This window comes from Musca autumnalis, unplaced genomic scaffold, assembly GCF_047663935.1.
Source record: "Musca autumnalis isolate F117 unplaced genomic scaffold, ASM4766393v1 scaffold_4, whole genome shotgun sequence".
In the NCBI taxonomy this organism is placed as follows: domain Eukaryota; kingdom Metazoa; phylum Arthropoda; class Insecta; order Diptera; family Muscidae; genus Musca; species Musca autumnalis.
The window spans coordinates 247,360,801-247,373,576 of NW_027411977.1; the positions used below are offsets into that span (position 1 = coordinate 247,360,801).

Consider the following 12,776-nt stretch of genomic DNA (forward strand, 5'->3'; position numbering starts at 1 on the left):
TCCAAATTTAGATTAGGAGATTTTCCTTGGGGCAGTTGTCAGTTTGTAGGTGAGAGAGGGTGTTGAGAGGTAAAGGGTTACCATATGCCTCACCCCTCTCTCCGTAAAACTGACAATTGCCGCAAGGAAAATTGCCTAATGTAAATATGGACCATAATATTTAATATTTTTTTTTATATCGTTGGGCTTTAGCAATTGTTAAATTCTCTGTGCACGCATGGCAACCCTGATAATCGTATATGTGCCTCAATCTGTTAAGCCCTACACAGAACCCTCCGTTTGTTTTGATTTTAATATTTACCGGTCATTCTCTTCTCTATGTTTTGCTTCTGAATTCAGTTTCTTTTTCTGACAGTTATCACCGTTTTAACTTCCTCACTTTTTCTGGAATCATATTTTAATAAGAAGAAGCAAGCCACATCTCACTTTGCATGAACTTAAGCAAGAAGAAGCACCACCATCTCATTGAGTTTGTTTGTGATGCTGAATGAAAAACGTGTATTCTGTCTCTGAAGAGGCTTTTAATTTAAAAATTAACAATAGCCTGTAACGAGAACAAAGAATTATTAGAATATATTGTGAAATAAACCCATAAAACGCACAAAATCAACTAAAACAAGTCAACCCTATGTCCACAAGTAATGATAAATCTAAAATGCCAGCTGTCAATGCGGTTACTCCCAAAGAAGGAGGTGTCAAGCGTGATCCTAGCTCCCCAGTAGTGAATGGAACAACGAAACTTTCTTCGCTGACTCCTGCTAGGGATTTGACACTGGGCGGAAGAGGAAGTTCCACAGCTGCCAAGAAGGTGTTTTTGCCAAATCTTAATGTGGTTAGAAACAAGAACACGTAAGTTTGTGTGTAATTAAATCGTGTCGGCTAGTACTACTTACAAAATTAAAATTTCTTTATTTAGCAATGTCAAAACCTCGAAAGATACCACACAAATGCGTGGTCGTGGCCGGGGGCGTGGTGCAGAAAGAGGTGCTGGTAGAGGTGGAGGTCGTGGCGGTAGAGGCGGTGCCTCAAATTTGATACAAACTGCTGGTGTGTTTTCGGAAGGTGCTGGTGCGGTAAATATACGCAAAACCACAAGTTCATCCGGCTACTCTAGGGATGTGGATGACTCACCATCGGCCATGCGTAAACCCACCATATTCAAGACAGAAAAGAAACTAGACCTAAAGGCTGAATTAGCCAGAGACAAAGATATATTAAAAGGCCTTGACGATGATGAGGAAGATGATGATGACCAAAAGACTGATTTGGATAGAATTCCTGTACTATTGAATGAAGGTAAGTGATGGAAGGAAATAGTTTTTCGTTATGGGAACTTTGCGCAAGCAATATGGTTTGACCCCCCAATGGCCCATAGATGCTTCCAAGAAATCCTAAATTTGCTTAGCTAGGTTCAAAGATGGGCTTCTACTTACATATGAGAAGACCCTTCGGAATGAACCACAATGGTGTTTCTAAGGCAAAATTTAATACCCTTACCCATTTTATACTTACCCAATATCCCCTTGAAATCTTGTTCGGATTCCCTCCACTAACAAAAGCCAAGTGGAAGTACGTAAAACCAGAAATCAAAATGGAAGTCCCTGATACCCAAACACCCTTAGCAAGTGAAGGTAATTTAAGAGGCATTTCTCCACCACATATTTTGTCTTTTAGAGTTTTCATTTTTACTCCAACCTAATAGTAACCATTCTGATTTTTTGATAGATGCCGTGGCTATAGCATCACAAATCCAATCAATGCATGTTGCTCAGCAACATAATCGCCCGTTGCCTCGTTATCCTCAGTCACTAGAAGAACTTTTAAATAATTCATCAGATTCCAAAATATTCCTAATGCAGGTAGGTAGTAACATTGATCCCTTGTCGCCATGTGTATTTTAATAAATTGAGAATTTATTCCCTACAGCTGCCGGATACATTACCATGTGTGGATGACGATAATGATTCGCCAGAGACTTCGAAATCATCACAAAAGGACGATCCAAAAGCTGCTGCACCCGCCATTGAGACTCAGAAAAAGTCTATCAGAGAACACATTCTTAAGAAAATGGATGAGGGACAAGTGGGGCGTTTGATACGCTATAAATCCGGCAAAACAAAGTTAGTTTTAGGTGAAACACAATTTGACTTGGATATTGGCATGGAAACTGGTTTTCTACAGGTATAAACTTCGTAATTATTAAGTATTCCAAATCTAATTATGTTTTTGTTTACAGGATTTAATGTCCATTAGCTGTAATCGAGAGGAACGTAGCGGTAATATGATTAATTTAGGACCCATACAAGCCAAAATCACAGCCACTCCCGACTGGGAACATTTACTAAAACAGCCTCTATCGGATGGTAAACTATAGCACATGCCCATGTACCACTATCTTCTTATCGGCTCTATTGTTAGTAATTTCCTCAACCAAGTCGCCGTGTACATAAAAACAAACGAAAGTTTAAAACAGTTTTTGTTGTTGGCCTTTTATTCTAAACAACTGTGAATTTATTCCGTATTTTTCACATCATCCTCTTCAAAAGAAGCAAAAACAAATAATTAGCTACGTTAGATGAAACTCCATTGATATAACAATAAAAATACAGCTGAGACTTAAAAATTAAATTTAATTTTGGGCTTCAATGCGTTCTTCTGCAGACTCCAAAAGGTTTTGATTGCCACCGCCAGAGCTACTGCCGCCGCTAGGAGTAGTTGAACGTCCATGATACAAATTTCCTTGCAAATCTATGGAGAAGTTGTAATCGATTGGATTGGCCAAAGCTTGTTCAATGGCAGCATCAAGGTTTTCACGGGTAATGAATGTCTTGGATAATTCCTGTGGTTGGAAAAAAGATCAGTTAAATGTTTCACATAATCGTTGTATAAATTGCTTACCTTTTCTTTCCTAACTAAGGCTTCAATCTTTTCCATTCTTTCTTCCTCCCTCTCCTGGGCCAATCTTAATCTTTCTTGGACATATTGTTGCTTCTCTTGGCGTTCCTTGGCCAAACGTTGTTCACGCAACTGGGCTACTTCTCTATTCCACTTCTCATTCTCTTGTAAGCAGCGTTGGAATTCAGCTTCTTCCTGTTCAGCAGTCAAAACGAAATGATCAGCTGTGGAAGTTTCGGCAATACGTTGGTTCTCCTCCCTCAAATACTGTCTTACGGAACGTAATTGTGTCCTAAAATTATAACAAAAGAAAATTAACAATCGCTTAATGGAACATACAAGTTATCTTACTTGTAATTGTTGTGTAGACGCAAAAGTTCGGCCTTTTCTTCGGGAGTCTGTTGTTTTCTTTCAGGCACACGAAATAGTTTGCTCTTGGCTGTGGGCAACCAACGGGGCTTGCGTCTCCAACGCACAAATTCCAAGGAAAACCCAGAACTGCCTACTTTACCCTCTGTGGCGGTTAGGCGACTTAATATTCCCGATGAGGCTCTCAGCATTTTGAATCCTTAACAACTTGTTTTATTTCATAAAAATAAAAATTAAGCCGCACGGCACGTTGATGGAGTTGATGTTACGCGATTTGTCCCCTAGTATAGAGTTGTTTAGTTCGCAAATGAACCACTAGTTCAATAGGATGATTCATTGTAAAGAGCGCATGGATTAGTTTAGTTATTTTAGTTCACTGAACTGAGGGACTATTCCTGATGCCGATTGAAACAGAAGAGGCTGACTTCCGAAACGTCATTTGCTTTGTATTCGTGCATGAAACTAGGGGTGCTTAGATCGAGTTCCATTCTAGAGTAATTGTATGAAATTGCAGTATTGGGGAACTGGATCTAAGAACCCCTAGTTTCATGCACGAATACAAAACAACTGGCGTTTCGGAAGTCAGTCAAACAATTGGCCTGTTCCCGTACATTATAAAGTGGTAAAAGTCGTAAACGATTTTCATATTTTGTGTACGGGAACGCAAAATGTGTAAAAGTGGTAAAAATTGTAAAAACTTTTTAGTTGTGGAACAGAGCTAATGATAAGCCCTAAACACATCCAAGGTTTGAGTAAAGTTTTGTGTCATTTCTGGTAGAAGAATAAAGAAAAATTGAAACTTGGGAGCACTATGTCTATTATTCATCTACCATGGTAGAACAAAGAAAGTAGAGTAAATACTACAACAAATACAACTCAACAACAACCACATGGGAATTTTTTGTTTGTTTGTAATATTAGTGTCACTGGTAAATGTAAACAAAACAAGGAAATGTCTATAAATTATTGGAATTTATAAAACTAATATTTTTCACATTTGATTGAATATTTTAAAAAACATCAATGAAAAATCGTTACATTTTCAAGTTGAATGTTTCCATATCATTCCACTAAATGTATTATTTCTCGCAGAAAGTATAATTCTTGCAAATTTGACAATTCATTGAAAAAGGAGAAGTTATTTCAATCTCTTGTTTTTGAAATCAAAAGGCACATGTTTATTAGGGCTTTATTTTTTCAAACTTATCAAAATACCACACCATATTCACCCTTATTACGGTTGGCGTAGTCGTAGACGTTCAAGTGACGTAGACGTTGTCGTAGGCGTAGTCGTAAGTTACATTTTTTATATGATGAAAAATGATATACAACGACAATTTTTGACTTTTATGGCATGTTATATCCTTAAAAAATCGAAAGAAATACATTCGTAATTCCAAGAACGGATTTCTCGTTTTAAATATAACATTTATTTTTGTTGATACGACAAATTGGTATTACGTATGGCGTAATACGACAAATGGGTATTACGTGTGGCGTTGAAACACGAGGAAAGAGTCGTGTCAGATTTTGTAAACGACAGCATATAAAAATAGAAACAAATCAATTTCAAAAGATTTTTTGGCAATGATTATTAAAATAAATTGGAAAATAACTAAAATAAGTACAAACTTTGCTACTTTTATTTATTTGCATATGATAAATTTCGTGTTTTTATCAGATGACAAACTTTCTATTGAAAATCTGTTAAAGTCCTCATATAACGATTCATGCAATGCAAATTTCTTAGTTTTTGTTAAAGAGATGATTTCAAACGAATTATTTTACAATTAAAAAAAATATTTTTTTTTTTATTTTGTATCAGAAAAAAATTGTCGTTGTCGTAAATGTTACGTGGTACCAAAAAATATCCCTACGACAACGACTACGCCAACGACCACAAAAACGTCTACGCCGAACACTTATTTTGATTGTAAAACCTGTAGGGTTAGTTTTTCTTCTGGATTAAAAGTTTAAAAATGACCTACTAATAATTCTATTAACTTTTGTTACCAAAAGAATTCTTTAAAAATTTAAATTTTTGCTTTTTTGTACAAATACATACATAATACCAATTAGACGTTACGACACGTCAGTTTGCAATTTTGGATACGACAACGCCAACCGTAATAAGGGTGATTAACTAATGTTGTACCGCCTCTATAAGCGGTGTTTTAGTGTGCAGCACGTCGTTTGGACTTGGAGGAGGTTACATGTCATTTATATGGGAAATATGGGAAATAGTTTTTTTCATGGTATAAGTAAAGAGGTAGATTTAAATGAAAAAAATCTATAGAACCCTTGTTTTCTTGAATTCCTAAAACTTCAAAATGAAAGCAACAAGTGGGTTTGTTTACAATCCATTTTTTGAGCATTTTATAAAAAACGCGAAAAATGAATGAAGAGTTAAGTTTTCTCCACATGATCGAGTTGTGAATATGATAAACTGATTGTTTCAATGCAAATCTCACCAATTTCTTCCATATAAATGGTCTAAAAACAATTTTAAAAATCATTGAATTCGATTGTTTTTTAAATTGTTTGGCATATTATTCAAACACCACACACACATACACAGTTTGTTTATATTAGCTTCGTTCCAGTACTTTTTTAATGGCAGAAGTAGTAAAAGAGCAAACTGTCAAATGTGCTCTCAGAACACATATTGTTTTAAAAAGTAAGTAAGTAAGTAAGTAATATTTTATTTGAGTCTTCTTCTTTTCTTAATACAGGTAATCAAAGCGAAATGATGACATGGATAAATTCTTAGAGCTATTGTTGTCTTACTCTAATAACAATAAGTGAATGAAATGCTACATGCGAAATATGACAAAGCATAATGTAAAATGTAAACAAATAGTAGTATGAAATATAAGGCTTGCTCCCGGCCTCGACTATGACGATCAGAGCATTATTGTCTGTATAAATAAATAACAACAAATTAAAACTAAATAACAATAATACAGGCTGTTAAACTGCATAACAAACAGCGATATTGTATATATATATAATACAAATTGTATTGAATTAATAATACATACATATGTACATACGGATGTATATAATTATCGTAAGTGTGAAATTAAAAACGAAAGCTCCGCAAAGAGCAGTGGAATAATAATGTTTATAAAAAAAATTGTGCAATTGATATATTATCACAGATAAAAGTTGGTTATGTTATCCTCTATGGGATCCAGGTACTGATTTGGTAAAAAAGTGTGGTAAAGTATAATCATCTATATCTTCCTCCAGATCCTCGTTTAGGATGCCCACTGACGATAGATAAGATGATTCGGTCCAGGATGTATGTTTTTCCAATTCGAGAATTATGCTTATTAGGGAGTTTTCATGGGTTGCCAGTTTCTCTACAAACATTTTTTGATGGTACAGAGCATACTTACAAAATGGAACAACGCCAGCCGCATTGTATATGTAAGTATTGGAAAATCGTTTTTGTTGAGTTTCAAAATTTTTGTTGACACATTTCCGCAAAATCTTTCTTTCTAGGATTTCCAACTCCTTGGCAACTACTGGCGAAATAGAAAACCAGATTGGAAAACCATAAGTTAGTATGGATCTTATGGCAACCTTGTAAAGAAGCAGCTTTGTTTTCTGCGGTAAGTATTTGTTATTAAGGATGTATGAAAACTTCCCTATAACTCCCTTTGTTTTTTTCATGATGTTGCGGGCATGAGTGTTGAATTTCATTAGATTATTGAAGTTTATGCCGAGGTATTTAATGGATGTTTCAAAGGGGATTTCTACGCCATCTAAAGATAACTTAAGTAGCTTACTTTCTGGTACTACGTAACGTGGACATTTCCCCGAGGCATTGCGTATACAGATCGCAACAGACTTAGCAGCATTGATTTTGATGCCCCACCGTTTGTAATAATCGTTGATTGTGTGCAGATGAGAAGTAGCAGAAGCCAGTGCTTGGGATGGTGAGAGGCTATGCGTGTAGATTAAACAATCGTCTGCATACAAAATAGCCTTCGAATGTTGGAAGACATGCGGGAAGTCATGCAGGAAGATGTTAAAAAGGTATGGTGCCAAAATACTGCCCTGAGGGACACCACTTTTTACATCCCCCATTGTGGATGATGCATCTTTGATTTGCACCGTGAATTTGCGCGATGAAAAGAAACTCTCCATGATCTTGACAATGAAAGGATCGGTCCCCAGCTGCAATAATTTGTATAGGACTCCAACATGGCAGACGGAATCAAAAGCTTTTTGTATATCCAGAGATATAGCCACAGTGCAGGATTGATTTCGTAAATTCGACGTAATGTCATTATGAAATTTAAGCAGCGCATGCTGAGTAGAATGGCCACTTTTAAATCCAAATTGATAATCTGATATGGGATCAACAATAAATTCATCTTCCATTTTTTCTTTCAGGACTCTCTCAAAAATTTTCCCGATGTTGGATAATAGGGAAATAGGGCGGAAATTATCAACCGTATTAATTGATGCCTTTTTTCTGATGGGTATTATTTTGGCTATTTTCCATTGAGAGGGAAAGTATCCATTATTGATACAGTTGTTGTAGATGCAGGTCAGTAGATTAACAGTGGAGTCGGGAAATCTTTTAACAATGAAGTTAGAGATTCCATCGGGTCCACTGGATTTTTTGTTGTTTACGCTACTAATTATACTTTTTATCTTTGCAGGAGATACAAAATGATACAGGTCCGGATTATGAAGAGAATTGAAGTTGTCATCAAAAGTATAGATCTGAGAAGATGTTGAATTAATGCATGACATTACACGGGAGTTAAGATCTTCCACTGGAGATGATGGCATAAATTCTTCAAAGACTGACGAATAAAAGTTTTTAAAATGATCTGCAATTTCTGAAGTGTTTGTAATGGTATTATCGCCATTCTGAATTTTATGGCAGAAGGCAGACTTGTTTTTTCCAGTGATTTTGGAAATCTCCTTGAAGGCGGAAGGACTGGGTTTAATTTTTTTTAACTTATTATTAAATATTTCAGCGTTTTCAATGTTGATAATCTCCTTAATTAATATTTTTAATAGTTGGATTTGTTTTGAGAGTATGGAGTATTCTCGACTCACCCTGTTACCAGATCGATGAAATATTTTCTTCAGATTTTTCTGCCATTGATGTTTAATTTTTAAGAAATGGCGCACTCTGTCGGAAATAGGAGGTTTTTCATCTTTCAATTCAATTTGTTGAGAATGACTTCTATGCGTTTCGGCAAATGAAGCATTGAAGTCTGTAATGAGGACGTCAATTTCCTCGTTTCCAAGGTTTCTATTCGACGGCGGCATCATTTGACGGGATGCTAGATCAAGATCTCGACGAAAATGATTCCAATTGGTGTTCTTATACGATGTAAATATTCGAGGAGAATTCAATAAGAAGTTTGGTTGATCTAGTTTCAATTCCAACAATAGAGGAAAGTGGTCAGAGAAGGTTGGTTTGGAAGAAATCTTGAAATTGGGGTTTCTTGCATCAATTAGCACCGAACTGATTAAAAAGTGATCCAAAAAAGATGGACCACTTGGGTATGAAGGTCCAGAATCACAAAGCCTTGTCACATCCATCGAGTTGTCCTCAAGCCAGGAGCGCAAAACTTTACCATTTGAGTTCTCAAATACGTCACCCCATGCCGGGCTTTTGGAATTTAGGTCTCCGCCAATGATGAAGCCATCAAATCTACTTGCCAATTGCATTATTTTGTTCAAATCAGATTCCAGCCTTTGAACAGGGTAGCTACATGGGATGTAAGCTGAGCCAACTAGATACTTCTTAATGATATTACTGTATGGCATTTCTACCTTGATAAATGCTGTGTTTATGCCAATGTCATTCACAGTTATCCTTTCAAAGTGAATAGATTTCTTTAGCACTACTGCAACGCCAATAGGAGAGTAATCATAGATGAAATTATAACCATCAATATGGACATGTCTGCCTTTCTTTATGTGTCATTCTTGTATAAATGAAATATCAATATTGTTGTTATAGAGCATATTTCTTAACTCCAATTGTCGACTCGCATCCACAAGGGAACGTACATTAAATGTTAAAAAGTTTATTGATCTATGGTCCATAGTTAGACTTGACCTTTGATAGAAGCCTTAAGAATTGTTTTTTGGCTTCAGGCTTTGGCAGGTTTTTATATTCCGTCAAAAAAAGTTGAATTTCCTGTTCCAGAGTGAGTTCTTCCGGTTCAAGGAAGAAGTTGGCAAGTTTTAGAAAGTCGTCAATGATTTGGGGTTTCTTGTTTTTACTTCCATCATTCTTACAAGGAGTATCAGTATTGAAAAGACTAGAAAAGGATTTGCCACTTGTTACCTTAGACATGTTGAATAATTTAGCTACATTATTTTGTGCTATGGCTTTGTCTTCCATGGCCTTGGCTACTTTATTTTTTCTGGCAAGTGCGTACTTTTTATAAGAAGGACAACCTTTCCAATTTGCTGGATGTCCGCTCATAGCGCAGTTAGTGCAGTAAGGGTCAGAGTTGTCTGACTTGGTCCTTTGACATTCACCTGGAAGATGTGATTGGTTGCATTTGACGCAGTTGTGCGACGAATTGCAATTCTTGGATACATGCCCCCATCGTTGACATCTGTAACATTGTACGTCTCCACCTTTCTTTTTTGGTTTTTCCCAAAACATTGTTTGGCCTAATAGCTCCCGAATATGGGTTACTTCGCCAGTTTTCTTCCCGGGGTGAAGGGAAACCAGGAAAAGACCAGTGTCAGCATTCCTCTTTATGGAGGAGGCTGTTTTAAATTTTGTGACATTGTGTACAATTTCCGGAACTAGTTCATCAAGTTCCTGTTTTATGTCATCGGGATTTGAGCAGAAATATAGCCCCCGAATTATTAGAGATTCTTGTTTTTGATCTTTAGGGGTGAATGAATAAGATTGAATGTTTTTGGATTTTAATATTTCCATCATGGATGCATGCACCTTTGGGTCGGTGAAGTATAATTTGCTTTTACTTTTGTTTACGTTCTTGATTCTGAACACACAGTCTGGCATTGACGACTTTAGCTTTTGCGCTAAGGCCGTGGTGTTTACATTAAAAACAAAGATGGGTGGGCACCAAGAGACCTTGTTAACCGGCCTTTTATCATTGGCTTCCTTTATATTGGGTTTGTTGGTTGGCATAGTAGCCTCGATGTCCAAATCTGCTAATGCACCTAAAATTCCAAATTTATTCTGGTCTTGAGGGTTAAAGTTTGATAACCTTCTAGCAAGATCAGAAACGTCAACGTTTATTGGCGAAAGTGCGCTCTCAATGCGCTGTCTTTTACGGTCATTTTGGTTAGTAGTTTTCTGTATGTTTGTTTGTGTACTTGCCTTGTTTGCTAATGGCGGTAGAATATTTGTGGAAGTTGAGGCAATAACTTCCGTCACATCATGTTCCATATCGTACATAAGATCATCAGGCTCCTCCATTGCAATTAAATGCAAGCAGGAAACCTGCCGGTGTTGTAATTAATAATAATTTCAACGAATTGGGAAATTGTTTTTTATTTTATGAAAATCAGCACGTCCGTCAGGTAGGGCTTTATAGATCGTTTTCGTTTTAAAAAGTACAGGAACGGAAATTGTAGTAAAGTTAATAAAAATGTCAATGGTAAATCAAAGGCAGACGTCATATAAAACATAAAATAAATATTCGATGTTACGAATTGTGATTTCTAATGTATTTCTGTTCTTTTTAAGAAGTTGTATACCAAAGAAGTCTCAGAAACAACATACTTTGGAAGTCTTTGCTGGTCATTAAGAAATAAAAGAACAAGAGCCGTAGCCATGGCAGAACTACCAGGTAGCGGCATCACACCAGCTGATCGAATATGTAAAGTCAAATCCCTTTATAAAAAATATTTTTGTTGTAATTTCCCCAACAACATAAAGAAAGTTTTGACATAACATATTCAAAATTTTGCGATGCCACTACCTGGTTAATTGTGCCATGGCCGTAGCTTCAATCAATATAAATCTGGAACACCCTTGGGATAACAACAAGCATATGAAATCATATTTTAATAAAAGCATCAATTCCCCATCCAGCCAATTTGGGACAGGCCCTGATATATTGTGGAGTCCTAGAGATAAATCCCAATCAATGTACGCGATTATAATGCATAAATATATGTTTTGTGTATCTAATATGAACAAAAATCATGTTAATATTTCGTTTAGAGATTTATTGAATTGTTGGCTCTTCCACTATTCAGTTTAAAAACTATCATCATTAACAACAACAGCTAATTTTCATTACGTTATTGGGCCACAATAATGTCCTTTTGGAATTGATTTCATTTAGCATCTCAAAGTTGCATTCATTTACTACAACACCAACAGGATCCACTACATTATACCGTGTCAACATCGGTGAGAAAATATGTCCTGGATTTGATTGAATCCAACGAACTATGTGCAGCATTGTATTCGGATGTATCATGTAGTTGAAATAGGATCGGCTGGGATATTCCTATCCTTTCCATTCTTTGATGTTAGTGGGAAAGGTAACATTTGACATTTGCGTACAATCATTCAATCATTGGGCTTGGCATAAGGACCATTTGTTCCACCGCGCTTATTCTTGTAGTGAAGGACAAGAGCAACATAAATCAAGTTATTGAGGCGGAAACGTGTACGGAAGATGCGATCTGTACAATTTGACCGTTCCTATAGCAATGTACGATGCTCTTGAAGAAGATAGCGTACTTGAGGATATGTTTGCTGATGGTTTCCTACATGGAAATAGGAATAGCCTTGGTCACAATTGCCGCAGTTGGACTGTAAGATTGAAATTGTTAAGTAGTTATGAGCTTTGCTGAAATTCTGTAAATACATACCATCAATTTTTATTAAACGATTCAACAGTTATTAGCGAAATATCTTGATCCAATTTAATTTGCTATACACTTATTTTCTGTTGATGATTTGTTTCAAAGTTTATTTAAAAATATGTCAAATTTCTCTTTAAAAATATGTCAAATATTCCTTTTGACAAATTTCCAACTTTTTACACAGCCAAATTTGTGTAGTAGAAAATAGTAGAAGAGAAAGCTATTTGGTGCCATTTTTGGTTAAAGAGAAGAGCAAGTTTTGCCACTTTTTGTAGTACAGGAACGCATTTTGGCAAAAAATTGTAAAAATAGTACTAAATAGTACTATTTTGCAGGTTCTGGAACACAACTATTGTTTTGAAGTTTTAGGCATACTCCAATGAAAAAAATTTAAATTGACATAAAGCTTTGGCTAACCTTTCTTATTAAACCATGGTTTTTTTCTGATGAATATACTTTTTCTTCAAAAAATATATATCCCTAATGCCGCGCATACACTATGGGCATGCAGGACAGCATTTGTAATAGTATTAGTAAATTTTGAAGTTTTTGTCAATGTATTTGGGAGTAGTTTTGGCAGGATTGAAATCAAAATAGTTTTGATTTTGTAAATGAACCCCTTTCAATCCGATGAATTTTGTTTATTTTCCAAGTAACCAACAAAT

The 12,776-nt window shown here is 35.9% G+C and overlaps 2 protein-coding genes and 1 long non-coding RNA gene across 5 annotated transcripts; 2 read left to right on the forward strand and 1 right to left on the reverse strand.

Annotated features, from left to right (window-relative positions):
• Positions 1-423: 423 nt before the first annotated feature.
• On the forward strand, positions 424-2,623 carry Polr3D (RNA polymerase III subunit C53). Of its 2 annotated transcripts, XM_073982585.1 has the most exons (6): positions 443-849; positions 917-1,296; positions 1,560-1,631; positions 1,726-1,859; positions 1,927-2,181; positions 2,237-2,623. In XM_073982585.1, the coding sequence occupies exons 1-6, from the start codon at positions 629-631 to the stop codon at positions 2,372-2,374; spliced, it is 1,200 nt and encodes a 399-aa protein (XP_073838686.1). In that variant the 5' UTR covers positions 443-628; the 3' UTR covers positions 2,375-2,623. The 2 variants fall into 2 exon arrangements, with proteins under 2 accessions (XP_073838687.1, XP_073838686.1); XM_073982586.1 differs by lacking the exon at positions 1,560-1,631 and having other exon boundaries at positions 424-849.
• On the reverse strand, positions 2,464-3,560 carry mRpS26 (mitochondrial ribosomal protein S26). The gene is made up of 3 exons (XM_073982587.1): positions 3,247-3,560; positions 2,899-3,187; positions 2,464-2,839 (listed from the first exon to the last, which is right to left on the reverse strand). Exons 1-3 carry the CDS (start codon positions 3,453-3,455, stop codon positions 2,630-2,632), a joined length of 708 nt encoding a protein of 235 aa, XP_073838688.1. The 5' UTR covers positions 3,456-3,560; the 3' UTR covers positions 2,464-2,629.
• Positions 3,561-6,063: 2,503 nt separating this feature from the next.
• On the forward strand, positions 6,064-8,120 carry LOC141402181 (uncharacterized). Of its 2 annotated transcripts, none has more exons than XR_012412550.1 (6): positions 6,064-6,334; positions 6,426-6,461; positions 6,517-6,696; positions 6,772-7,308; positions 7,669-7,825; positions 7,941-8,120. It is a non-coding gene; the product is annotated as an uncharacterized lncRNA (long non-coding RNA). The 2 variants fall into 2 exon arrangements; XR_012412549.1 differs by having other exon boundaries at positions 6,101-6,334; positions 6,772-7,552.
• Positions 8,121-12,776: the final 4,656 nt, after the last annotated feature.

Coding starts and splice junctions, on each gene's coding strand:
- Polr3D (XM_073982585.1), top strand. CDS start 629: ATGTCCACAAGTAATGATAAATCTAAAATGCCAGCTGTCAATGCGGTT. Junction 850..916: donor GTGGTTAGAAACAAGAACAC/GTAAGTTTGTGT, acceptor TTCTTTATTTAG/CAATGTCAAAACCTCGAAAG. Junction 1,860..1,926: donor CCAAAATATTCCTAATGCAG/GTAGGTAGTAAC, acceptor TATTCCCTACAG/CTGCCGGATACATTACCATG.
- mRpS26 (XM_073982587.1), bottom strand. CDS start 3,455: ATGCTGAGAGCCTCATCGGGAATATTAAGTCGCCTAACCGCCACAGAG. Junction 3,188..3,246: donor CGTCTACACAACAATTACAA/GTAAGATAACTT, acceptor TTATAATTTTAG/GACACAATTACGTTCCGTAA. Junction 2,840..2,898: donor CCTTAGTTAGGAAAGAAAAG/GTAAGCAATTTA, acceptor TTCCAACCACAG/GAATTATCCAAGACATTCAT.